This window comes from Taeniopygia guttata, chromosome 1 (assembly GCF_048771995.1).
Source record: "Taeniopygia guttata chromosome 1, bTaeGut7.mat, whole genome shotgun sequence".
NCBI classification, from domain to species: Eukaryota; Metazoa; Chordata; class Aves; order Passeriformes; family Estrildidae; genus Taeniopygia; species Taeniopygia guttata.
The window spans coordinates 3,911,639-3,937,676 of NC_133024.1; the positions used below are offsets into that span (position 1 = coordinate 3,911,639).

At 41.3% G+C, this 26,038-nt stretch overlaps 1 protein-coding gene across 2 annotated transcripts; it reads left to right on the forward strand.

The window, feature by feature from the left end:
• The first annotated feature begins 229 nt into the window (after positions 1-229).
• Positions 230-19,352, forward strand: PLCXD2 (phosphatidylinositol specific phospholipase C X domain containing 2). Of its 2 annotated transcripts, none has more exons than XM_041719025.2 (4): positions 230-375; positions 9,849-10,309; positions 11,504-11,745; positions 13,708-19,352. In XM_041719025.2, the coding sequence occupies exons 1-4, from the start codon at positions 294-296 to the stop codon at positions 13,862-13,864; spliced, it is 942 nt and encodes a 313-aa protein (XP_041574959.2). In that variant the 5' UTR covers positions 230-293; the 3' UTR covers positions 13,865-19,352. The 2 variants fall into 2 exon arrangements, with proteins under 2 accessions (XP_041574959.2, XP_072772824.1); XM_072916723.1 differs by having other exon boundaries at positions 252-5,053.
• Positions 19,353-26,038: the final 6,686 nt, after the last annotated feature.

The following is a 26,038-nucleotide window of genomic DNA, read 5'->3' on the forward strand; positions in this document are numbered from 1 at the left end:
CCAGGTTTCGCCAGCGAAAGTGAGAGAGACTCCTAAAACAAACGTGTATACTCCAACAAATATTTATTATCACATATATCATACTAGATATACACCCGCCCGGACGGTGTGGCTCCCACAGCCGCCGGGACCCCACAGCCGCCATGGCCGCCGCAAGCCCGGCCCGCCAACCCCACCGCCAATGGGGATTGGCCGTGCGCCATGACGTCAGCGCGGTTCCATGAGGGCGGCGGGTGGCGGCGGGCCCGGCCCGGCTCCGTGAGGGAGCGCCGGCGGCGCGGAGCCCCGCGGCCATGGCCGACGGCAACGCCGACTGGATGGGCTCGCTGCCGCCCGCCCTGCGCTCCCTGCCGCTCTCCAACCTCGCCATCCCGGGTAGGGCGGTGGGACGGGGCGGTGGTGGGGTAGCCGGCGTAATGAAGGGTCCCCCGTAATGGAGCGCTGAGGCTGAGAGGAGCGCTGTCCATCGCACAGGGAATGGCGGGTTTAATCTCCCTTAAATGCCGCTGACCTGCTGCTTTCGCCGCTGTAGAAAAGGCGGTTGTGGCGGCTGGCGGCCGTGCTGAGCGTTCGCGGGTGCTTTGAGGCAAAAATCGGGTAAGAAGGAAGGCTTGGCTGCGTTGAGCCAACAACTGGAGATTTATCAAATGCAGGTTCTGCTGAGAAACAGCCCTGCTCTGGTCGGGAGTGTTCCTGCTCGTATCAGGGAGCTGGAACTGTGGGATCTTCAGGCTCCCTCCCACCCCAGACCATTATATAGCATGTCTTTCATAGCCTGCTTTACAGCTAGATAAGCTTCTAGATGACAACAGCAACAGATGACCTAAAATTTACTAATGCTGGCTTTCTGTCTCTAAAGGGAAAAAAAAATATTCCTCCTTGCAAATGTCAATAGGGAAGATTTTATAGCCTGCTTTACAGCTAGATAAGCTTCCAGATGACAACAGCAACAGATGACCTAAAATTTACTAATGCTGGCTTTCTGTCTCTAAAGGGCAAAAAAAATATTCCTCCTTGCAAATGTCAATAGGGAAGATTTTAGAGGTGGTTGCTGTAGCTCCTTCTGATGGTTACACTCTGTCATTTTAGTGCTTTCGTTTGTCCCCGGCGCTTTGGATATCTGTTGTGGCATTCATACAGTCTCAAGTTGTGTCTGGGGAGGTTCAGGATGGGCATTAGGAGGAGTTTATTCACAGGAAGGGTGATTAGACTTTGTATGGGGCTGCCCAGGGAGGTGATGGAGTCACTATCCCTGGAGGTCTTTAAAGAAAGACTGGATGTAGCAAACTCATAAATCAACTTCTTGTTGAAACTATGCAGAATGTTATGATTGGGGGCAATGCTGCTGTCACTTGCAAACATCGTGCAACCAGTGTTGCAGCAGAGAAACCAAGTAAATTACTGAAACTGGTTGTTTCAGTAATGCCATGATGCTTTTAGAATGGGCAATGCTTCTTTTTTTAAAAAAAGCTTGCAGTACGTGTTTATTTGTGATCAAGGTTGATGTCTCTCCCTACCACTTTCCTGTATATGCCTTATGCAACCTGCAAGCAGGCAAAAGTTATTTTGGGTAGATTTTTGGGGTTTTTTATTACTATTATTTTAGTCCAATGATTATTTTGCCAAAGTAGGATTTTGGTGTTGCAAACCTTTTGCTTTCAGAGCAGCTTGTTTTCACTAGCTTTAGAAAATGTAGCTGTGACTTCTGAGGATCCTTTTAAAGCTACATTATTCTATGGTTCCATGAGCTATTAAATAATGGTGTGAAACACCTTGTTTGATGCTAGAGAAGGTGATTCTTTCCTCAGGCCTGGTAGCAAGCAAATAATGTTGAAGATGGGTGTTCTTGAGATTTATGGGCTGTTTACATGATTATTTAACTCTGCTCAAAGGAAGAGAGACTTTGAAAGAGTTAAGGCCCTTCTCCAAAGCTTGTGTGTGATCAGTTCCCACATTTGGGCTTTTCTGTTATTTCTGTTGTGAAAAACTCTGGCCAAAATGCTAAACCAATATAGTCATATGCTAGGAAAAGAGATGAGGTTTCCTGGGCAATGCCATGAGAGAAGGGATCTTTTGCAATGAAAAATTGCCAAATATCAAGTAACTAAAATGTCATCAACTTCACAAGCATGCAGTATAGTCAACAAAAATAACCACCTTCAACAAGTGCTGACCTTGTGTGAAAGTCTAGAGGGTTTTCTCTTAATTATATTCCAGTAATCCTCTTTTGATGTGGGTTTAAAAATGAAACCTTAAACATTTTGATCGTGGACAAGACCCTTGGCAGGGTATTGTATAGTGCTTGTTTAATCTCAAGCTGATTTACATTAAAGAATTTAATGAAATCACAGCTGTGATACTTACTATTTTCCTTTGTCGTCTTTTGATCTGCATCTGCTATTTTTCTTATTTCTCCATGTAGAAATGGAACACAAAATTTTCTTGTTTATTTGTTCATGGGCCGTGCATGCTGATAGGAGTGGTGGTGACCTTGAGGCTGCGTCCTCCTCCCAAACAGTATTCCATTGGAGTTCTCATTAAAAGGATCATTGAATCATCAGAACTGGCCATCTGTTGTGTTGAAGCTCAAAGGGAAGAAATACAAGATTTATGTTCTGATTCACCAAGCTTTATTTTCCTTCTCATTTTAGTTTGCGTCTACCAGTGAATCAGATAGTAATCACTAGAAGAAAGTGTCTGCATAAGTATAGTGATGTTGAGTATTATTTGTAAATGCAGAATTTTTTGAAAAGACGAGTTACTTTATTACATTGTTAGGCTATTTGATTGTAACAGCAACTCTCAAATATTTTTAGAGAGGCTAATAAGCTATCTGGACTGTTACACTGGTGAGAACATTTGATGGAAGTTGTTCCACTGTTCTTAAGTAATAAAGTATTCTTTTTGCATGTCCCTCTGTGGGGAACTGGTCTGGCAGACACTGTGTCTGTGCAGGAGTTCCCCTGGAAAGCCAGTATTAGGGCTTCTCCTTTTAAAGAACTTCTGTCATCTGTTTAGCCAAAACCAAATTGCTCTTGAAAAGCCACAAAATTTTCTTCAGACAGTATACGAAGGTCCTAATTAATTTGGTCTTTTCTGGAAAAAATTTCTTCCTGTGACTTATTAAAATCTGTACCCTAGAGGGGGACTTAAGTGTGTCTGGTGAAGTGTCTTCAACTTGACTGTTCACTGATCTCCAAGGAGAGATGTAAAGGAGTGCAGAACGTGCCAAAGTTTTACTTCCAATGGAGAAAACTAGTCGTAATGGTGATATTAATGGTTGCTCTTCTTCCATGTTGTGAAACTTTGTTTGCCTGCTTCTCCAACAGAGATGCTAAAAGAGGGAAAAGTACAATGTAATAAAAATTTCTCTATGGCTTTCTCAGAAGAGAATGAACCCTTGGTCCGCTCGGTTCTGAGTGGTGACAAAAGAGGAGTTTAGGACTCTCAGCTGAAGGAATTTTTTCCTTTTTGAGCATGTGGATCCAGTCAGGCTTTGAAATTGTAGAGACATGCTGCATCTTTCTTGCATTGCCACTGCAGACAGCTGAGATTGTTGATAAATGAGAAATCATTGCTAAACGACCTTAACTTTCAATGGCAGTAACTCCAACCAGTGCCAAAAGGATTTATTTTGTCTGGGAAGAAAAGCAAACTACTCTGTGACATTGTGTCTGACATTTGTAGGTTGTCTTTAAGCTCTTGCATCCCGTTGCATTGGCTGAAAGGGGCATCAGGGGAAATCAGGGTAGTTCTTGGATAGAGGGAGTTTTCCTAAGAGGATTTGGTCTGTACTAGGATTTGTCTTTCTTAATGGAACTGCATGAAGAATATCTAAAGGATTCTTGCAAGTTTCTTAAAATATACTCATCTCTGTAGTTATAGATAATTGATTATCAATAGAATGTTTCTTATCTCTGCCTCATCTCCTTTTGCTGGACAGGTTAGTATGAACTATTTGATTTGCTTTTCATTAGTGATGAACTTTTAAGATGTTAATCTTCTAATAAGAAAATCTGGATTGTTAATGACCTGAATCCTGAGGACTTCTAGACTTTGAAAGGCACTTTTCTTATCCTGTTTTTCCCTCAGTTTTGGCACACACAGGACATCTGATTTAAAAGAACATCAGTGGGATAGCCTTGAGTCACCAGCACTTACATCCTGTGTTTTTGGAGCTTGGTTCCTGTTCTTCTGCCCATCTTGGCTGTGTGATGCCTGCTGTGCTGTGTCATGTGCAGTGGTTTGTAACGTGTGGGGAATGTACTTTGCCTAGTAAGCAGAGCTTGTGCTAAGAAGGTTAGTGTCACCACAGCTTGGGTGATTCTTTGGTCAGAAGTGACCCTGTAATGCTTCTAAGGGACAGGTATGGTTTTTTGACCTTGCTTTTTAACTTCATGTTTCTTGCAATTTTTGTCCTGTTAGTATTCTATTCATATAAAGATCAATCCAACTTATTCAGATCTGTTTAAGCTTACTCACAGCACACTTGTGTGCCCTTGTGCTTTCATTTATTGCTTCTTGGTTGGCCACATGTTTGCAGGAGGTGTTTTGAGCTGCTGCTTCTGACTAGTCACAGCCTTGGAGCCAGGGAGGCTTGCAGTATGCTGAGACATGCTTGTATCCAAAAAACCCCATGACTTTTTGTCTTGTTTTTGAGTGATTGGCAGTGCACACGTAATGTTCTATGTTGGAAGATCTCTGTGCTTTACATGCTGTACAATCATATTTTTAATGTTCCATGAAGGTAAATTTACAAGGGGTTGGTGGTGTGATGCTAATGCCAGTCCCTCTGCTGCAGACCTATTTGCAGGAAGTATTCTATGGAAACAAAATATATTACCAAATAGTATAGAATCATAGAACATGCTGGAAGGGACCCACAGGATCATCAAGTCCAACTGCTGGCCCTGCCCAGGACACCCCCAAGAGTCACACCCTGTGCCTGAGAGCATTATCCAAACACTCCTTGAACTTGGTCAGTGCTGTGCCCACTTCCCTGTTCCACTGTTTAGCCACCACAGGAGTGAAGAACCTTTTTCCAAGATCCAGGGTAAGCCTCCCAACTCAGCTTTGTGCTGTTTCCTGAGTTCTGCCACTGGTCAGGAGAGTGAACAGCTGTAGCTGGTATTTGTTGACATTGGAGGCTCGATAACATTCTGTTGATGAGTTTCTTTTCTTTCAGCTCCACCATGGGTTACTTTGACTATCTGTAAGTAGCATGACAAATGAGCACACTGGGAAGTTAGATTTTGCTGCAGATGTGATGGTAAAAGGCTGCTGTCTAACAATTAGCACGAGGGCTTCAACAAGAAGTCATCCTGAACAGTGAAATACAATCTATTTAACATATAAATTGAATTGAAAACTGAGCTGTTTAACATAAAATTAATTTGAGGAATTAGTATAAGCAGAAAAAAATAAGCTTAAAGATATGAATGAAATTTAATCCACAGTTGCAATTACTGGGATAAAGTTAAGAGGTCTGTCCATCATTTTAAGTCTGGCATCTGGAAGATGCCTATATAATATTATTCTAACAATAATACAGCTTTGGGTAGTTAAATATATGGGTATTTGTTGGCATGTGACTTCTTTCCTTGAAGCTGCCAGTCTTTGTCAGATGAAAGAAATGAAACTGAAATAAAGCTGCCAGCTGATTAGCAGTTCCCTAATTTTTGTCTTTGAATGTGCAGTCTCTTTCATGATTAAATTTAATGCTTGCTGCTTCATGCTGCACATCTTCACCCAGTTTGAACCAACTGGCAAATCACCATCTCTTCCTTGTATTTCCTGTGCCTGACTTGATTTTGGGAAGGTCTGAGCACCAGTCTGATGCCATGTCACTAGAGCAGCTCAGTAAGGTTTGCTATCTGAATGCTAATCCGGTTTTGTGTACAGTAATTCCATGTTCTGCACGTGCAAGGACGTGCTTTTGAGGCGGTTCAGGCTGGGCTTCTGGCCTCTCCTTACCTAAAGGACAATGAAGATAAATTTTCTTGGCTCTTCTCTGCCTTTTGGCTTCTCCATGGAGGAAACCTGGCTTTGTTAGTTGCTTTGTTCACAATTAGAAGGTTTAAGGAATAGCTTTACTGAATAGGGCGTTGTTTATATTTAAATTGTTAATTATAGTGTGAAATGTCTTGCTTCAGTAATTCTTGAGATTGCTTTATTCCCAAGAAAAGTACTCAGCATAATTTGCAGCAATGCACATTATTTATGTGGTGGGGGACAACAGATGGTGAGGGATTTTTTACACATGGAAAAACTTTAGAGTGTGTGTTGCTATGAGAGTTTTGTGGTTCTTGCTCTGTCCAGGAACTGCCAGCCTTGCTGCTGTCACTGCACAGTGTCCAAGTACCTTCACATGTCCTTGTGTCAGACATGAATTGAGAATCTGCTTAGCAAGCTCTTACACTGAGCTCCTGACAAAGTGGGGCTGCTCTGCTCCCCTCTTGCCATGTAGGCTCTGCCCTTTGCCTGGGAAGTTTTACAGATTTGGGTTGGTTTAGGTTATGCTTTTTCAAAAAGAAATCGTGCTGTATCACATGTATCAGCAAGCAAGACTTTTTATGAGTTTAGGGATAGAGCAAAGAACAGCAGGGATTATTTTGACATCATGATGCAATCAGCTTAGCATGTACTTAGCATCACAGCTAAGCTATATTAAAAGGCAGTGCCTGAGCTGGTAGTATATCACAGTGATCTTAAATTAAAGAGGGACCTGGTGGATGATGTGGGTCTTTACCTTGCTGTTACCCCACAGACCCACAAGTATCCAGTGCTGTTGCTGCAGGATTTCAGTTTGGGGTTTTTTCACCCTTACCAGAGTCAAAGCACTGTGGGTCCAGGTTTGGCCTAGTTATTGTTGATTGGCCTTTTTAAATGACCACTGAAGACCCAATTTCCAGCCTCAGTATTGATCACAGAATGATCGACAGAATTGGTGATGCTCCCCTGCCCTCTTTAGAAGGTGATATGCTACCAACAGTGAAGATGTTTTGCAAATGCTCCAACTCATGTTCTACTTGATTATATCTAGGTATATGTGTTGACTTGGATGTAGGAGGAAAGCTCCATTTCCTAGGCTTTTAGCAGAGCCATGGGGCAAGAGCTAATAAGATCTTCTCTAACTATAGAAGCATGTCACACATAGTTCAGTTTCCTGGTAAGGAGTGCAGTTTTTAAAGTACCTGTTGAAAAAGTTGCAATGTAGTGACTTGTTTGGGTTGGGTTTTTTTCTTTTTTGATACTGCTTTCTAGTGCTAGCCTATAAATAGGATTTGGTTTGTGATAGTGCAGGGAGAAAATTTGCTCTTTGTATCCTTAAAAGTGCCTTGTAAGTGTCAAACCGCAAAGGAAATACTTTTGTAGCTGTAAAGTGAATTTTCACAATTAGGAAAATTCGTTGGTTTTTGGTTCATATTTACTTAGCTCTGAGGTGATGACAATATATCAGTGGCAAGATAAAATTCTCATTCCTTTGTAATGAGATTTATCATCTGAGGGAGCATAATGGTGTGAGTGACTCCTATAGGTCTCAAGAATGCTGCACTGTCTTAGTTAATTTGAAAATATTTCTTATGTCATTATCTGTGATGTTAAACTGTCTTCTACAGTGACCTAAACAGAAGAAAAAATAAAAATTGATAGAATTAAGAACTAGGAAAAAAACGAACAGAAAACACAACCAAATGAACAATTTATTTGTGCAGAGCTACTAATTCCCGGGCAGAAGGCAAGGCCCTTGTGATTAAAGTCTACTTTAAGTACTTTCCAAATATTGTAGAAGCTTGAATGACTCACTCTGCTGTACAGGGAGGTAGATGAAACTCAAATATCTGTAAACTACAGTTTGAAGCATCATATGGCTTCTGAAATGTCTTCACTAGATGTTTGCTCCTGGATTTTGTTTGGGGTTGCATTTTTGGAGACAGAGAAAAAAAATCCAGGTGTTGCTCCACAACTGATGGCCACTTTGTGATGTTGTTTACTGGGACAGTACTAAAAAGTTGCTTAAGATGGCATCTGTGGCACTTCTCACTTCTGTCTAGGAGACTGAACAGCAAGCCATAACAGAGACCCACTTGTACAAATGCTGTGAAGAATTCATGAAGAATTGGTCAGAATTAGTTTTAGCATTCATTTGTAAAGCTTGAAAACAAACCTTCACACTACCTGTTCACTGGTTTTGAACTAGTTAAAATCCATGGAAAAGGAGTGCATTTAAGGTTATTGAGAAGTGATGTTTAGTTTGTGCACAGTCTGTTCTTTCATCTGGATTAAAGATGCCAAGATAATCCAATTAAGATCATAATCTTGTTTGGATCTCTGATCTTGCATCACAAAAAATGCATCAGTGTTCAAGTGGGCACTGGTACATGAATAAAAGGTTTGGATAAAGGAGATTGTGAACGCCTCAAATGTTATCTTGAGATTGGGATTTCAAAGAGTTGCAGACTGAGGTAGAGGAGGAAATTTGAGAAGAGCATAGTCCTAGAATCAGGGACAAGCATGCAGGAATGTAAAACACAGGTGCCAGCAGCATGGTGCCTGTCACTGTACCCTGGGGCAGCTGGAAAATGAGCTGCTTGAGTGAAGATGCTTTCTCTGCACTTCAGCAGAGTTTGGCGTAATGGGCAAACTCTCTTCTCCTGTCCTGAAGACAAAGGGTAGCAAGGGCTGTTGGAGCTCCTAATAATGTTTTTGCTGGCTGGAGCTTCACAAGGAAGGTGAGCCTGGAGCAGCTACAGCATCTTGGTTAGATTGCTGGTGCCTGGTACAAGTGATCACAAATCCTTGGTAAACTCTAGTCTGTTGTGGATCAGCTTCTGCCAGTCTTTGCTTTATGCTGTTCTGGTACAGTGCAGACCAAAAAACACTGCCTTTTCACTCTTTGTTCTGTTACTGATTTGGCTAAGGTAGGGATATTTCATTGACTCTGAATTTTTTTTTTTTTTTTTTTTTTGGAGCTTTGTTACTTCTCAGGTTTTTTCCTATTTACTACTGAATTTTCAATTGGAGGTTTTCCTAGTAAGCAAAAATTTTATATTGGAGATGCAGTTTCTCTGCTAAGGTACAGATTGTGTTACAGGAGCATGTGCATTATTTTGGTAGGGACTGGTGATTATAATTGTTGGTTGTACTTTTTTGATGAATTTTCTATGGTCACTGAGAAGCATGCCAGGTAAAAGACATGTTCATGGATTTGTTTATCATGAGCTTGGTATATATCCACACTTTAACTGGTGGTGTGTTGAATTGTTCCACCTCTAAGTCCAGCCAGTCACTGCCCACTGTTCAAACTACTGATCATTTATCTGCCATCTCGGGGCTAAAGTGAGATGTGCTGACATGCAGATCCCTCAGTCCATTATGTGAATAAAGAGACCTGTTCCAAGATGTTTGGTGTCTAAGGTTACAGCTGGATATGCCAAGTAGAACTAAAGTCTCAGATTTTTAAAATTAATCTGGAGTCTCATCCTAGATCAGTCATATACCAGGCTCTGGGAAGGCTCTGGGGATTGATTTGTAGTTTGTGAAGGAGGGAATGAAGGAAGGTTAGAAGGGGGTTTCCCTTTACCACAAATGTTTGTTTTGTGTTGCTCAGAGAACATTGAAATTGGGAGCTCATGCAAGAAAGTAGTTCAAACTGAGAACCTTATGCTTAACTCTTGTTATACTGTCAAGGAAAAGTAAGGTGTAAAGGACAATCTGAAAGATTCACACATGAGCATAATGTTTCTGCACCCCTGTCACACATGTAGGACTTTGTTCAGTTTTCAGGGCACATGTGTTATGGGATAGTCACTTTTTTGAAAATTAATTTTTCTTGGCTTTTTTCCTAGGATCACATGATTCTTTCAGCTACTGGGTTGATGAGAAATCTCCTGTGGGACCAGACCAAGCAAAAGCCATCAAACGTTTGGCCAGAATTTCTTTGGTTAGAAAGATCATGAAGAAATGGTCAGTGACTCAAAATTTGACTTTCAAAGAGCAGTTGGAAGGCGGGATCCGCTACTTTGATCTTCGTGTCTCTTCCAAACCTGGGGAAATAGAACAAGAGATTTACTTCATACATGGCTTGTTTGGTATCAAAGTATGGGATGGCCTGAAGGAGATGAACAGTTTTCTTGAGCAGCACCCCAAGGAAGTAATCTTCTTGGATTTCAATCATTTCTATGCCATGGATGACAGCCATCACCACTTCTTGATTAGCAGGATCCGCTCAGCATTTGAATCCAAACTTTGTTGTGTTGAATGTGTAGAATATGTGACGTTACTGTACATGTGGAAGAAGAAACACCAGGTAGGGAAAGGATGTTTAATGTTTTTCAAACCCAAAATGTTAAGATTCTAAAGAGATAAGCCTGGTGTAGCTCCCACTCAAAGATGTTAGACCAAAGATGCTGCTGATGGTCAAGTTAAAGCCCACTAGGGCCTCCTCTATGTAGTGTGCATGCTTGCCTCCATTTACATATAGCTATGTATCCCCTCATCCATGGTGTGGCCAGTATATCCTGCTCCCAAGCACATTGTTAAATAATTAAACTACAGTGTCCTTGGAGCCTTGTGCTCCTTACAAAGGGTTTTCTCTTGTGGAAGGGCACATAATGCAGACTTGTGTCGGTGAGGATTTGATTAACTGTTGTCTTTCTGGCCAGTGTGAAGCATATAAGCTTTAGCACGACTAAGGTGTGGACTGAATTTCTTACCTCCTTTGCAGCCATCCAGATCTGCAGAGGTGATGTTAATGCCTCTTCTCCTTGGTAACTGCTCCCCTAGATACACAAAAACTGAGACCAGAAAAGGCTTTCAGCAGCAGCATATAATTCTTAAACTGGAAATGAGGCTTTGAGGAATTTGTTCTGAACTAGTGCTGTCAGTGTTAAGCTTCAAGATGAATCTTTTTTAAGTGTGGGTGTTTGTAAAAAACATTGCCTTTTTGTGCTTAGAGAAGCACCTTACAAAGTAAAAAATATTTATTTTGGATTTGACAGTTTTGCTGACAGCAGGACTGGCTTTGGTTTCTCATGCAGCAAGTGTGAGCACTGTGCCAGTATGTCAGTCATGTGCCAATCAGCCCAGCACGCTTTGCCCTCTTAGAAGGAGGTATTCAGAAGATGGCAAGACTGGTAAAATCCTTAACTTCGATTATAGATACAGTATTTTCTGGCATTAAGAAGTTGCAGTGCTTCACGCTGAGCTCTTTAAATGACAAAGGCAACTTTGTCATTTTAAACTGATGACCCACAAAGCCTGAAGCAATCCTGTCCTCAAAGCTGAACAAAATTATCTCCCATCTCCTATGTCAGTAGTGCAACAAATATACTGACACTCATGACTCAAGAGCAACTTTTTTGCTTGGTCCTCTTCACTGCTATGCTAGCTGCAGCAATACTGTATGAACAAATTGTGATTTTTGATTTTTGTTTTGGTTTGTGGGTTTTTGTTTGATTTTCTTTTTTTTTTTCTTTTTTTTTTTTTTTTTTTTTTCTCTTAGGTTCTCATATTTTACCATCACCCTTTGTATCAGGAATATCCCTTCCTGTGGCCAGGTAATAAAATGCCAGCACCGTGGGCTAATACAACTAATGTGCACAAACTGCTGCAGTTCCTGGAGACCACACTTGGGGAACGAAGTCGTTATGGGACTTTCCACGTATCTCAGGCAATTCTCACCCCTCGAGTGAAAACAATCGCACGGCATCTAATTCGTGGTCTGAAGAACACACTTGTTCATAGGTAAGGACTTATCTTGATTGTCTTAGTTCTTTATTTAACATGTCTCATGTTGAAAGAGGCACTGAGCAAGAAGGAAACTAGGAAGTGTTTGCTCAGGGTTGCTGAAAGGCTGCAGTGTTGCTCAGTACTGTTCATCAGAGATATTTGCAATCATTAAAAATAAGGAATTAGCGCAAATAATAAAGCATCAGGGTATATGTGTGTTTCCTGGTAATTGGAACTTTTTCTGAATGTGATATGATTTCATAAAATGTAGGATGGATGTGTGGCTTCAAACCAGTAATTCATTTCAAACTGGCTGAAGTTGGATTTGCGGGGGAGGTGGGAGGGGGTGAAAAAAGCTTGTGCCACGGAGGAAAACTGCTGATTTCTGGACTTAGTTTTGCATTTGTCCATACAAATGTCTCAGTAATTTCAGTAAGGGCCAGAGATGTATGACATAGGGCGGTATTTTACCTTGTATTTTAAGGGGGCTGTGGGGAGAGGTTTCCCAAAAATTAGATTTACCGTTTGACTTTTTTTAATACTGCTGACCATTGTACAATTAATTTTCCTATGAGTAAGGTCACTGTAAGAGGGTTTTGCTTTGATTAGCACAGAGTGCCGGTGATTTTTAACACCAGCACCAGGTGGCGCTGGGAGCCCGCGAGCGCCGGGCCCGGCGGAATTCCTGGCACAAAACCACCCAGGGATCGCTGCATTTCGTGGAATGGGCGAGCAGCTCTATTTCGAGGCACTCCTGGCACGGATCTGTGCTCTAAGCCACGCTTAGCGGGAAGCCTGCCATCACCCCATCCCTTTCCCTCATCCTTCCCACTTGTTTGCAACTAGACTGAAAGTCGCAGCTAGGTGTGCTCTTTGCATAGGCATGATTACTTGTGTGCATTTGCACAAGCTAGCTGATATGCAAATCTCTCCTCGCAGTTTTATGTAGATGCCTGCCTTCTTGCATGGAAATTTTGCCCTGGATTTGAATATTTAAATGTACTCAGCTCTTGCTAAAGGAGGCTTGCAACAAGTCACACTTAGCTGGCTGAAGTCTGGTGTGTCCCTTGGCAGTAATTAACCCCATCATTCATAGTTCTTGATAAGTTTTTTTATTGTCCTGATGCAACAGGAGTGAAGTGTTTTTAAATTTTTTGGTTTGCTTTTTTGTCTTCATCACCCTGTCAGCTATTTTTCTAGCCTACCATCTTCTCAAATAATGTATGCATGTTACAGCACTAATCTAATTAATGCTAACATATATAGCCATTTGTGTCTAATTGCTGAAAAGTGTGGTGTTTCTTGTTAGAGTGCAAGAAAGCTGGTGCAGACTCCTGACTTGCACTCTTGTCCAAGAAAGACTTTATTTCTCCCCATGGTAGAATTTCTAACTCAATTTAACTCAGTTCCTGACACACCTCTCCTTTATCTAGTTATAGTGATGTGTAGCAGGCTGTTCAACCCCTATGGAGCTGACAGCTTCTCATTCTACATTTGGTTTCCCTGACCCCATTGCTCTGAGTGGGTCTGGAGGCTGGAGAGAGGTTGGGAGAAATGCAATGTGCTGCCTCCAACAACTTTTTTTGAGGCAGAGAAGGGGAAGGGAGCATCTTGGGCCATGTATAACCTTTGTGTCACACTGGTCTGCTGTGAAATTGAGCATTTGACTTAACATGTACTTGGGTGAAAACAAACTACAGTGGAGAAAATTGTGCAGTGCTAAATCCTGAAGCACAGACTACCCAGTGAATATAGAGGGGTTTTGTATGCCTGCTAGCTGGGATTGATGACTGATCAATATGTCTGTTTGACAGTTAATGACCACTCATTAGCCAGTTTTATTTAGGGTGACAGCCCTGATCACAAATATGAGATAATATATTTTGTAAACAGCATGTTGTATTTGAAATGAATAGAGTATGTATAGAAAAGTGCCTCTTTTAAAGTGTTTAATTTTCTTTTTTTCAATTTCTTTAGGAATCTGCCCATGATTTTGAACTGGGTGAAAGCACAGAAGCCTGGTGTTATGGGTGTTAACATAATTACATCAGACTTTGTGGAGCTGGTTGATTTTGCTGCTACAGTTATTGCACTGAACGACCTCCTTTTGGAAGAGAACGAATCTGCAACTTAAATCCTGATTGCTGTGTTCCATGTGTGCTCCTTAGTGGACATCTTTGAACTATGCTTAATGTTTTACTTGTCAAGTGAAACCTGTTGTAATCTCTCTTTATGAAGAAAAGTTTCCTTTAGGAAACGTGGTTAAACATCACATACAGCCAGGTCCCTTCTCCTGGCGTCTGTGGACTGAGTGAGCCGAGTGCTGTGTGTGTGCTGCTGTGTCTGTGTGTGCTGTGTCTGGCTGAGCTGTGCACACATCTGCTGCTGACAGGGGCTGGCCTCTGGAGCAGATGAACCCCATTGTGGCACACATCTCCTTGGTGACCGCCCTCCCAGCACCCCTGTGTGTGCATCCTGCCCGCTTCCCATGGCCAGGGCTCACTCCAGGGATCACTGCTGATCCCATGGCATTGTTCTTGGGCCACCTCTGGCATAGCTGGGCTCAGCTGGAGGCTGCTGCTGTTCATTATGCTCTTTTAGACACTACCTCTGACTTACTTGAAGAGACAATGCTGCTGTTGTTCAGGGGGAAGCTGGTAACACTGTGTTAAATATCCAAACTGTCCTTTGGGCCTGAGAGATGAAAGCTTAGCACAATTTTTCTTCCTGACCTCTTTATTTTACATTATTACTTCAATAAATTAGTTGCAACTGTGCTTAAGTATATTTTTTTGACATTAATTTGGAGAATATTTCAGTCTTCAAATTTTGAGGATTACAACTCAAGTCTGAATTCCTGTTTCCTGTGACATATAGGATTCATTTTCCTGAATTCCTGGGACACTTAGGAAACTACAGCAGAACCTTTCTCTTTATCTCTTGGTCACTTGGGGTTTTTTAATCCATCAGATTTTCTTTGGGAAAAGTCTGTCACCCAGGCAGCCCTTCTCTGGAAGGAGGTGGGCCAAGTGGGGTTTGCTTGATATTCAGAGAACTGGAGGTGGCATGGACTGCTCAAAGTCCAAATATTGGATCACTGTGATTTCTAATGGGATGGTGAATTCTGCAGTCAGACCTGAAAACTGTGCTTTTAGATAGAGAGCCACACCTGTTAAAAAATTTCTTCAGCCTTCACCTGCTTGTGACAGAGTAAGCAATAATCACACAAGCACAGGTAGGTGTTAGTACTGCTTCTTTCTTTAGTCACACTTATTTTTGTGCTGGTTCACAATGAAATTGTGACCATGTATGTTTGAGCCAATGCAATCATATGTTGGTACTTATCAGCACTTAATTTACTAGCTGATAGTATCCTATGGTCTGATTTATTGCTGTTTTTTTAAAAAGCACAAAAGGGACTGATTAGCAGATACTTCTCTGCTCAATCATCTTCCCGAAGAAACTATTGGTGCACTAATTATTCCTGATTATGAATTTGTATTTATGTCTAAGCTTATTTATTATAGAATGGATTGTCTTTTACATATTTAATTCAAAGGAAAAATTCATCTCCAGATTTGTTATATCTTTTGTTGTTTTATTCTGTATCCGCCATCATGGTTTGACAGCTGTGAAAAATCCCAACCTTATTTCTTTGCTTGTCACAACTCAGGAGAAATGTAAAGGTTTGCAAACCTTCCATGTGAACCTTGGCCAAGTTCAGAGCAGACTGTAATCTGATTTATCTGTTGTTTGCATGGCTTTCATTAGAGTTCCTTGAATTTTTTAACTGAATCGTTTCTCAGAGGGAGTTGGGGGTGGGGGAAGTGCTTGTCACTCATTGTCTTTCCACTTGTGTCTCAGTGAAAGGGGACAAGTCATAAAAATCAGGGTTTGGCAACTATGTTGAAGTTTCTAGTTTAACACTTCCTTTTAAAACCACAGCAGAAGGTTTTAATTGGGTTTGGTACTTTTTTTTTCTTGTTGATGAAACCATCAGAACCTGTTTTGGACAGTTCTGTTCAGTCTGCAAGTTTATTTAAAATACCTGGATTTTCCTATTTATTAAATAATAAAGAATTCCTATTTATTTAAAATAGCTGAATTTTATGTTTACTTTACTGCTGCTTTACTCGTGGTCCCAGCTGAAACTCCATGTGAATTTGGTTTTGTTGGTTTTCTTCTGCAAATTGTCTTGGCGCTCAGAGCTCAGTTGGGTGTTAACACCAAGGCTGTATGGGCCAATCATTTAAGAGCTGGATTCATGACCCTTATGGGTTCCTTCCAACCCAGAATATTCTGTGATTCTGTAACTTGGCTTGAATGCCAGTGAGGCAGAAATAATACTTTTGCAAGGTTCCCATCTAGAACTGGAAGACAAAGCAAGGTGAAGTGAGTATGATGTTTGTATTTGACCCTTAATATTTTTTGTGCTGTACCTATACATATATATGCCTCAAAAGAGATTTATTTGGCTTAACCAATATTTGTTTGGTGCATGCACAGTAATTGTTAAAAACAATGACTGTTATTAGTCCTTCTGCTGTATTTATTTGAATAGAGATGGATGGGCTCAGGGATTTGTTTTTGGGGTTTTTTTAAGTGCAAACTCAGAAGTTTCTCTAATGTATTGGCTGTTAGTTCTTGCCTCTTGAAACATGCTGGGTGTTTAGAGTGTTAGCAGAGGGAAAAGAAATGGAAAATAGATTTAGTATTAATGATTTAAGTATGTGAGGGGAAACATTTCTGGGAGTTTGGCCTGTCAGAAGAGACTTTTGTGTCATTTCAGAGCAGTGCTTGGTGGTGTGCTTCCAGTGTTCCAGAGGAACCTGTTTTAATTGGTGAGTTGGGCAATTGGCAGGTAACATTTGTCTGACATGTCTCCCTTGGCTACTCTGGGCAGCATTCATGCTGGTGCTTAGAACTGGTCCTAGAGTTGTCAGACACCATCCCAAGCAATATGAACTACCTTTCATCTATTCTGTTACACAGAGAAAAGCTATCCATATTAATGGGCTTATCTTGCTTACTCAACACCAAAACATATCCAGACTTCCTCATGCTTTGCAAAATTGAGCTGATCTAGGCTTGGACTTTGGGCTGTGGACTCTATTTTCCAGCGTTACAAAATTAAAAGGTGTGCTGGGCAGGAAGGGAGGATCAAGGAAGTAGGGCAGTAGTTTGCATCCAGAGCCCACATGGAAGGTGTGGTAGTGCTCAGCCCAGTTCTGAGCCCACTCCAGCAGAGTGGAGCAGGTCTGGCAGGTGAGTGACAGCACTGCAGCTCACACTGAGGCCAAGTCTGACCCCTGAGCACTCTGCTCCTGAGATCAGCAAATAACAGCCTGCAGGGTCAGGATGTGTGAGCTTGAGGAGAATGAAGATGGGTATGAGCACAGGAGAAGGCAGAGAATTCTTACTGTTGATGTAGATGCACATCTGGTGAATACAGTGGTTTTAGTCTTGCTTGTATATCCCCAAAGCAGTAGAGTTCACTTTTAAACAGACTGGGAAGAAAACCTCCCCAGAAGTTATTCTGACCTCTTGACCATTTGGTAGGTGCTGGGAGAGGAGAAGCCAGAATACAAGCAGCTGTTTGAGGCAAAGTACTTAAACTGTGTATTCTTGAATAAATATGCATATGGTTTGTTATTAAAGACTCAGGTTAGGTATACACTGTATACACTGTTTTATGACTGTTATTTCTCTGCCTGGTGTGCAGTGTCTGAATGCCAAGCACACTGGTGGCATTCCTCTTCTCACACTGATGGTTGCCATGTGCAATTTAAGGGCACATCTGAGGCACAGTAAACCTCTGTGTGTATCCCTGATGGGAAGTAGCCAATGCTTGTTATGGAGCATCTATGAGTTTTTAGCCTCTTACTATGTCCTATAGGTGAAAACAAAAAGGATTTTGCAGACTGACAGTCTGTTGGCTTTTACTTGGGGACAACTGTCATAATGTATAGAACTGCTCAGGGAAATGGAGTCATCATCTCTGGAAGTGTTCAACACTGTGTGGATATGGCACTTGAGGATATACTGTAGTAATGAAAACAGCAGTGATGGACTTGATGGTCTTGGAGTTCTTGTCCAAGCTTAACAATTATGTGATTCGGAGTAGAATGCTGACTGCTCATACTCTGTTAAAAAGCCTCTTTGGAGGAAAGAATAATAGGGAAATGGTTGCTTTGCTCCTAACACATGCTGGGTTTTGCTGTTGTTGCTCCTCAATGTTGGAGTTTAAAAGCACTGTGAGGTTGAAAAACACTTTCAAGCAGGGATTTTGGCTCAAACAGGAATAGAGCTTCTCTCAACATGCTTATCTGTTCTCATCTGACTAAGCCTTTGGAAATAATTTCTTTGTGTACCTGTCTCAGGAGTCAGAGATCATTGATGCATCATCAAGCAGACCAAGATTTAGGGCTTAGATAGATAAAGAGATAGAAATCATTGATATTTTGATTTAAATTGGGTTGCCTATGGAAGTCTTACTGAGCATGTGTGACTTGAGGTTTACTTGAATATGCAGTATTTAATATGACATCCATATGCTGTTTTTGTAAGACTTTCATCTTGACTTGAACACATAGTTACCAAACCCTAATAAGCAAATTTTTTGGTCAGAGGACCACTGTTTGGGACAAAACTTGAGGCAAATTTTCAATGCTTGTTAAAGCACGGAGAACTTGTCTAATGTGGGGAACAGAACTTATTCAAAAAATTGTTTGAAGTATAGATCACGTTTAAATGAAATCCTTTTGGCAATGAAAAGTAAGATTTTTTTTTTTTTCCTTCTTTGACAAATTCTTATTCCAGCTTTGGTTTCAGCTCAACAGATGGGTAGAAGAGCCAGAGCATATGGTAAAAAGCAAATCAATTTTATGCTGGGCACATTATATGTAGGACTAACTGTGGTAAGAGTATGATGATTTACTTAATGACACCTTTAATGGTAATCCTATCAGCTCTTTGGTTTAGGTTGTTAAATCAGTCTCTATTTTGCATTTAAAATATCAGTCCCACTAATTCAATACATCTGTTCTGTTGAAGTGTGTTTACTTCTCTATGCATATTTATTTCTCTAAAAGTCTTACCAAGTAAACTGTTAATTGTAGGGACTGGAATAGGACTGTCAACTTTAGAACTGTATGCTGAATCTGCTTACATTTTGTATCCCTGAATATTTATGCATTGTGTGTTGTCCATTTAAATAGTACTTCTCTTACCCTTTGTTAGACCTGTCATACCATTTACATTGAACTGTAGTGTATTCTTAATTTTGAAAGAAATGTTGATCAGCACATCCTATATAAAGATAATTTAGAAGATTCTTTGTTTTTTCTCAATGTCAAATGTATTTTCCAGATGGATTTTTTTATTACTATTTATACTGTGGAAGGGTGCAGAGGGGGCCAGGTGAAGAAGAATTACCAATTCTCAGTATTTATTTTGTGCAGTTTGTCTTCTTTTGGCAGTTTGTGCTTTACCCACCCGTGTGAATCAGTTTTGTGAAACCAGGATACCTCATCTGAATTGCAGATAAATTTGAGGTTTACATCTGTTTTTTCTGCTTTATATCATGGGGGGTTTTAATCCTGAAAATAAAAAGTACAACTTGAGCTGATCATCTTTGCTGTGTGTTCTGTACTGCTGACATGATGATTACGTTGTGAGTCAGCTAACATCAGTTGAGCTGAGGAGCTTCTCTGATGCAGAAGGGAGTCATGGAAGGTTGGTTTGGGGTATTATTTTTTTAAGTGCTACGTCTTGCTGTGCTTGTCTCCTGAGTAGGCAGACCAAACAACATCCTTATTTTTAGGATGTGCTGACAACTTCTCAGTGCAAGTAATAGAGCAAAATAATTAGAAATTGGTGTGTGCTTGCACTTGGGTGTACACACAGCTAACACCTTTGCCTGATTGCACTGAGACAAAAGCATGCTAATCCATGGAAGGCACGTACCATTTCTGTGCAGCCTCTGCTGCTCTAGCACAGGTCCTAAAGCTCCATTGTAATACTTGCTCAGGAAACAAAGCATTGATAATGATTCTTGGAGCCTGGGCTCGTGTCAGATGCTTGTAACCCAGTCAGATCAGACACACCTTTCTCCTGGGGTGCTTTCAGCGTGCCTGTCTTGAAGATGTGGGAGTACTGGGAGTGGGGAGAGGGACAGAATGGCTGGTCCTGATTCCCTCATGTTTTCAGACAGTGGTGACTGAGAGACAGCTATCTGTAGATTTTTTTTTTTTTTTAATCCCAAAGTTAGGGCTGGAAATTCTGAGCTAATCACTACCTGTTGTCTCAGACCTCGAAGTAGGTGTTTGCAAAGCAGCCTTCATTAGCAGTGACTCACACAAAGCTAACCATTGGTGTCAATAATGTCTGCAATGTGCTGTAGGCATTGAGTGTGCCACCAGTTTTTTCACAATATACCCATGCAGCATGAATCTAAAGTGACTGGCATAAGCTGCCAGGGTGTAAAGGGTTGATGGCTAAATAGCTTGGAGTGGCACTGTGCCTTCCACCCCCATATACTGTTTCCCCAGCCCAGGAAAATTATGTACCATAGAGGGGACTTCAGGTGCAAGAGTGAGCATGATTTCATCATATTGCTTCCCCAGGGGATTTAATGATTTTTTTTTAAAGTCTGTGTGCCTTTAGCAATGCTGGACAAGGTCACACATGTATATACATGCAGATAAATGCATGGAATAAATAGTTATTTTGAAGCTTGCAATGGGAAAGCAAAGACTAGAAGCATGTTTTGAGACAAATTTATGCACGCCCTTTATACTGAGTTTCGCTGTTGCCACAAACCTGTGATTAGTTGTTCAAACAAAATCATTCCTGAATTGCATGTCTCTTACTATTCACCTCTTAGGGGATGCTGCTGAACCTGCATGCATTTTTTTTTTAGCTGTGGAGGATAAACTTGTCCGTGCTGTGTGAAGGACAGCCAGTTTGGAACCTGGTGTGTGCTGCCACATCCAGCTGGAAGGTGAGCAAAATGCTGGCAGGCTCTGGAGCTGAGTAATGGTAAAGTCACTGATTCTTCTCATCACTTAGGTGACACACCAGTTTCTTGCATTAGACTAAAAGAGCATTTGACCAAAAGCCTCTCTCCAATTTAAATGTACTAAGTGGGGTCAGTTTGTCATGCTCTTGGGTGAACAGATGCTAAAAAAAGAAACCAAGTGAATTTTGAACTACTGCTGGTTTGTGAGACCAGCTACTCTTCTTGGGGATCAGGGTTTGATCCACTCAGCTGATTGTGCCACTGCCTGAAGACAAGACAAAGCGGATTCTGCTGGAAAAGATGGTGAGTGTGACCAGGATCATTAACAGGTAACTTGCTGTACGGATAAGCTGTTAATACAATTACACTGAAAATCAACTTTCCCTCAGTTTAGGGATTTGTTTAAATTAAAAGCAAAATTTGCTTAGAGTAGAACATGGTTTGTTGTTTTTGTTCTTTCTTGTATATCTCTTATCTGCGAGAGAAATAGAAATACCCTGGGGGAAGTACTTTGGGATGGTGCAGAGTCTGCTCAAGGGAGAAGCTATTGTACACATAACTGTGTACAGGTTTATATCTGCAAGTTCAACAAAAACTTGGCCTCAGACTCACCACTGCTCCTTTCAGCAGCCAGTGAGAACACATGCCCACGGCAGAACTGTTTACATGGCCAAATTTGTGGATTCAAGTTTCCAACATAATCTGTGGGCTGAAATTGCATATGGCTGTAAATTGGATATTATTTCAGAGAGGTGAATGCTTCTCATGTCTGCTTTGAGATGATTTTTTTGTTCTCTATAGTTTAAAAGTAAAACAACCCCATTTGTTCTAAGATATGATTTCTTAGCCTGGCTTCTAACCTGAAATTAGTGTAAGGGTAATTTTCTGCTGCCTTATTTGTAGTGGGCAGTTTCTTGGTGGAAGAAAGGAAGCAACTGGCAGTACCTTAGGCACTAGAGCATCAAAGGAGCTTAGCTGGTAGCTGCATAATGTGGGAAATGTATGGTACAATGGACAGACTGTCCCTTTATGAGGCAGATGGATGAACCTTTAAAAGAGTTCTAGTGGCTCAGGAGATGCTGAACAATGTGTTGGTCTTCATGCAAAGACTTTCAGGTTTTGGTGAAATGGCATAAAAGCTTGGCTGGTGTGTGCAAAGCCCAGGTGGTATCTCATGCTTGGGTTTGAAAGGGTATTTTCTGTTTGACCAGAGCTGCAGGTGCCATTGTTGTTTCATCTCTGTTATAATCATGAAGAAGTTTTGATACAGTTTGTGCAGATGCTGTTTGGGTGACTAGCAGAGGGACAGGCAAATGGCTGGCCCAGCCTTGTCCCCCCAGCCCCTCACTTTATCCACTGACACAGCACCTTGCCACTTCAGGTATGTTTGCAACTCAAATTCTTCTTGGACTGGACATTTGTGAATGCAAAATACAGAAGAAATTGAGAGCTGAGTTACTTCTATCGTGTTTCTTCTTGCACATACTCTCTAAGAACAAAAACAAAACACTGCCAAGGAGGTGTTTCTCCCAGCTTCAAAGTCATTCTTTGGCAGATTGGGTGGAGAAGAACACATTGTTTATTTGGTGAGGTCTGTGTAAATGAGAAGTAAAGGTGGCAAAATATTTTTCTTTATTTTTTTTTACTGAACATTCACTTTTCCTTTTGTTCATAGCAACTGAGCAAAGGGTTGGGTTTTGGTATTCCTGGATTTTTCTTCCAGCTTGAAACTGCAAAACCTAAGATCACAAATGCAAGAAAGAAACAAAAACCATCCAGAGAGGCTGGAGCTGTGGAAAGGGAGGAGGAAAGGTATGCAGCACTGATGGTGCTGTAACTTGCCCTTTGGAACAGAAAATAAAGCTCTTGGTTTGGAACGCTTTTTTCTGAGACAGAACAAATTACACCAAGTTTACTCTTTGAACCACATCCAGTACAAAGTTCATTTGATACATTAAATGCAGTTCCACATTTGCAAATATGCTGAATTTTATTTGATTGCATCTTTTGGAAGGCTACACTGGCGTGGCAGCAAATATAATATGTGCCAGGCATTTCTCCTGAGAAAAATAATAATTGCTAGTATTTCAGCCTAAATATCTCAAATGCCAACAGTTTTGATTCTTTATTTCTGCTTTTCTTGAAGAATCATAACTTGAGCTCTGAAGCAATAGATCCATCAATCAGTCTTGAAAATTGCCCTTACTAACAGGGTTGTCTAAGGATCAGTGGCACACACTGTCTCACCAGGCTGACTCCTTTGCTGCACACCACAACCCATACAGGGAGTGATGAGCTGGTATTTCTCAGTGTACATTTCCTAAAATACATCCACAAAGGAAAAGCAAGGCTGCTGCTAGAAGATTTTACACTAGCAGAGTCTGTGTAATTTTGGAGGTTCCTAGAAATTCCTACTAAGTAATTGCTTGTTTGCACAGTACTAGTTCTGGAGAAAGTTATGGTGGTGCCAGATGGGGAGAGAGAATTGGGGTTTTTCAACCTGGAAATGAGAAGGTGACCTAATTGTGGCCTTCCAGTATTTGAAGGGAATTGATGAGAAACATGGAGAGGGACTTTCTGCAAGAACATGTGGTGACAGGACAATGACTTGAAACTGCCTGTAGGTTTACATTAGATGCCAGGAAGAAATTCTTTACTGTGAGGGTGGTGAGGCTCTGGTTCCCAAGAGCAGCTACAGCTTCTACCCATTCCTGGAAGTGTTCAAGGCCAGCTTTAATGAGATTTTGAGCAACCTGGTCTAGTAGATGTCCCTACCTCTAGCAGTGGGACTTGTACTAAATGTGCTTTAAAGGCACTTCTACCCCAGGCTATTCTGTGATCTTCATATCATTTGGATTTTGTGCACAAATGAGATTGCTTTCTCAGATAGTTATTTGACTGTCATGTCCTGGAAATATTTACTAAAAACTAAGCTACTAAAAAAATTGCTTATTTATAGCAATAAACTAGATAATTACAATCTTGTCTTCTTGCATTTATTGCCAAGAACAAGAACTCTTAAGTAGCTTAATTTCCCTTCCACATGTTCCTTCCTCCTGTCTTGAGCTTAGGTTTGTCCCCTTTCCAATGCTGAAGGATAATGTAGGCAGCATTAATAAATGTGCCAGGGAATTGGTTTCTCAAGATCAGGATTATAGTGCAATTTTGTTTACCCAAAACTAAAATGAGAGACTTGGCCAGTGAATTTTTTCTCTCTGTTACAATCCTGTAACTCTTGAAGCAGAAGGGGCTGTTAGAGCAAGGTTTTTAGCAGACACTAAGGAAAACAGCTGAAAATCAAGCTTCCAGAGAACACTGGAGTACCCAGTAAACCTGTGTGCTTTTGTAGATGGCTAATAAGTAGCTTGAAATCCTTTATTTCATGCCCCTCACTGTGAGTGGTTGGTCAGGGCACTTTTCTAAAGATGAAAAGAAAAATCCTTCTCACCGTCCTTTTACCTACTGAAACGCAATATTTAGTCGATGGGTCTGTGCTCTTCCTGGGACACACCTCCCTGGGGAATTCAGACCTCCAGGGTCAAACAAGGATGCTCATGCTTAGACATCTATCTCATTTCTGCCTATCAGAGTCAATCTGCTCTGTCCAGCAAGTCTCATCATTAATGCTGCTGTGGCTCCTTTCCTAACTCAAAGGTAGCTGGCACGTGTAACTGTGGCCCACAAGAGAATTTGAGATATGGCTTTCTGGCTCCAAGCTGAGACAGTATTTGGGCTGATTGGGTTTTTTTTCCAGATCTGATTGGTCTAGGAATAGAGTTGAAAGCTGTATTTTAGTTTCAAAACACTTAACCACCCTACTAAATTATTAGCATTGGCAAGATGCCACCAAGTGGGACACAGTCCAGTTTTGGCAAGGTGGTAGAACTGCTGTCTTACTTAGGTGGTTTTTATTGAATAACAACCACAAAAGACCACCTAATACTCATCCAAATTTTTCATTCTGATCTGATGGGAGCAGGATGTATAAATAGCATGGAATCTGAGGGAAATGTGGGCTCTTCTCTCCCATGCCTTTCTCTTTCGTGTGTGCCAAGTTAAGGAAGAGGAGAATTCAGAAAATGCAAGGAATTCTCATTTAACTTTTCTCCTTTCTTGTTTTAAAGTGCCAGAGTGAGTGGTACCTTAACATGTCTTCTATTTATTACCCTAGACACACTTCTTTGTGATTTTGATACTGGAGAGGGAACATCCTCCCCCAGGGGTATTTTGGACTCCTGTTATTGTATTTGCTGATGTTTGTAAAGCTCCATTTGCTGTCCTGTCTGTTAGTTGTTCTGTTTCAACACTCCTTTAGCTGACCTATGCTCCAGAGAACTGTTAAACATTGCAGGCATGCTTGAGGAAGGAAACTAATCTTTTTTTCAACTCACTGGTGTGGCAGAAGGAGCAGTAGATGTGCTGTGGGTGGTGCTAAACGGTTTGGAGAGAGTTTGGAACAGCATGAAGAGTGGAACGAAAAACTTTGTGATGGGATGGATAAGTTGGCATTTATGTGCTGGCAGACTTTGTTGTGTGGGGGTGTGAGAGCTTTAAAAGCATTGTGGGCTATAGAAGGAGAACTTTGCAAAGCCTTTGAGCCATGGCTATTCCTTTGCCTTGGAGAAGGTCACCAGAGATGGTTAATAAAGCTTTAGCTGCTGAGCTCACTAAACATTCTTCCAGTTCAGTGGCCTATGCAGAATGATGTGTTTAGTCAATGTTTAATTCCTAAGCAACAAATGGTGATTGTCATACTAGAAGGTACTTGTGGTGTTGACTGAAGCAGTGGAGGCCAAGGATTAGAAAGGTCATGCAGGGAAATAATTTTGGCAGCCTCAAAGCTCTCACCTCTAGGTCAGGTCCCTTCTCAGCAGGAGAAAACAAGGAGAAGTTCATGCTGCCTTAAGGCCAAAAAGGGTTTTCCAATAAGAAAATAAACTAGCTGTTTAAAAAAAAATTAATTTGCTGTAGGAAACAAAGCAAAGGGAAATGTGAAGTGTGGATAGCTGAGGGAAAGGAGGAAATGAAGAGGCATTTGCTCTTTCCCTGGTGATGGGGAGCAGGAGTGGAGTGTGTAGCTGGTCAGCAGAGGCAGGCTGTGACAGGAGGAGAAGGTGGCAGCAGCTCTTGAGGAGGTTGAGGGCTGCTTGAAGGGCTCTGGAGAAGAGATGAGAAGACTTCACGGAGCAGGAGGAGACCTGGATGGCATGTCAGGCAGAAAACTTAAGAAACTTTCTTGTTAAATGAGTCAGAAATGAGAAGAACCCTCTCAGCTGAGAGCATCTAACC

Coding starts and splice junctions, on each gene's coding strand:
- PLCXD2 (XM_072916723.1), top strand. CDS start 4,867: ATGCTGGAAGGGACCCACAGGATCATCAAGTCCAACTGCTGGCCCTGC. Junction 5,054..9,848: donor ACCTTTTTCCAAGATCCAGG/GTAAGCCTCCCA, acceptor CTTTTTTCCTAG/GATCACATGATTCTTTCAGC. Junction 10,310..11,503: donor TGTGGAAGAAGAAACACCAG/GTAGGGAAAGGA, acceptor TTTTTCTCTTAG/GTTCTCATATTTTACCATCA.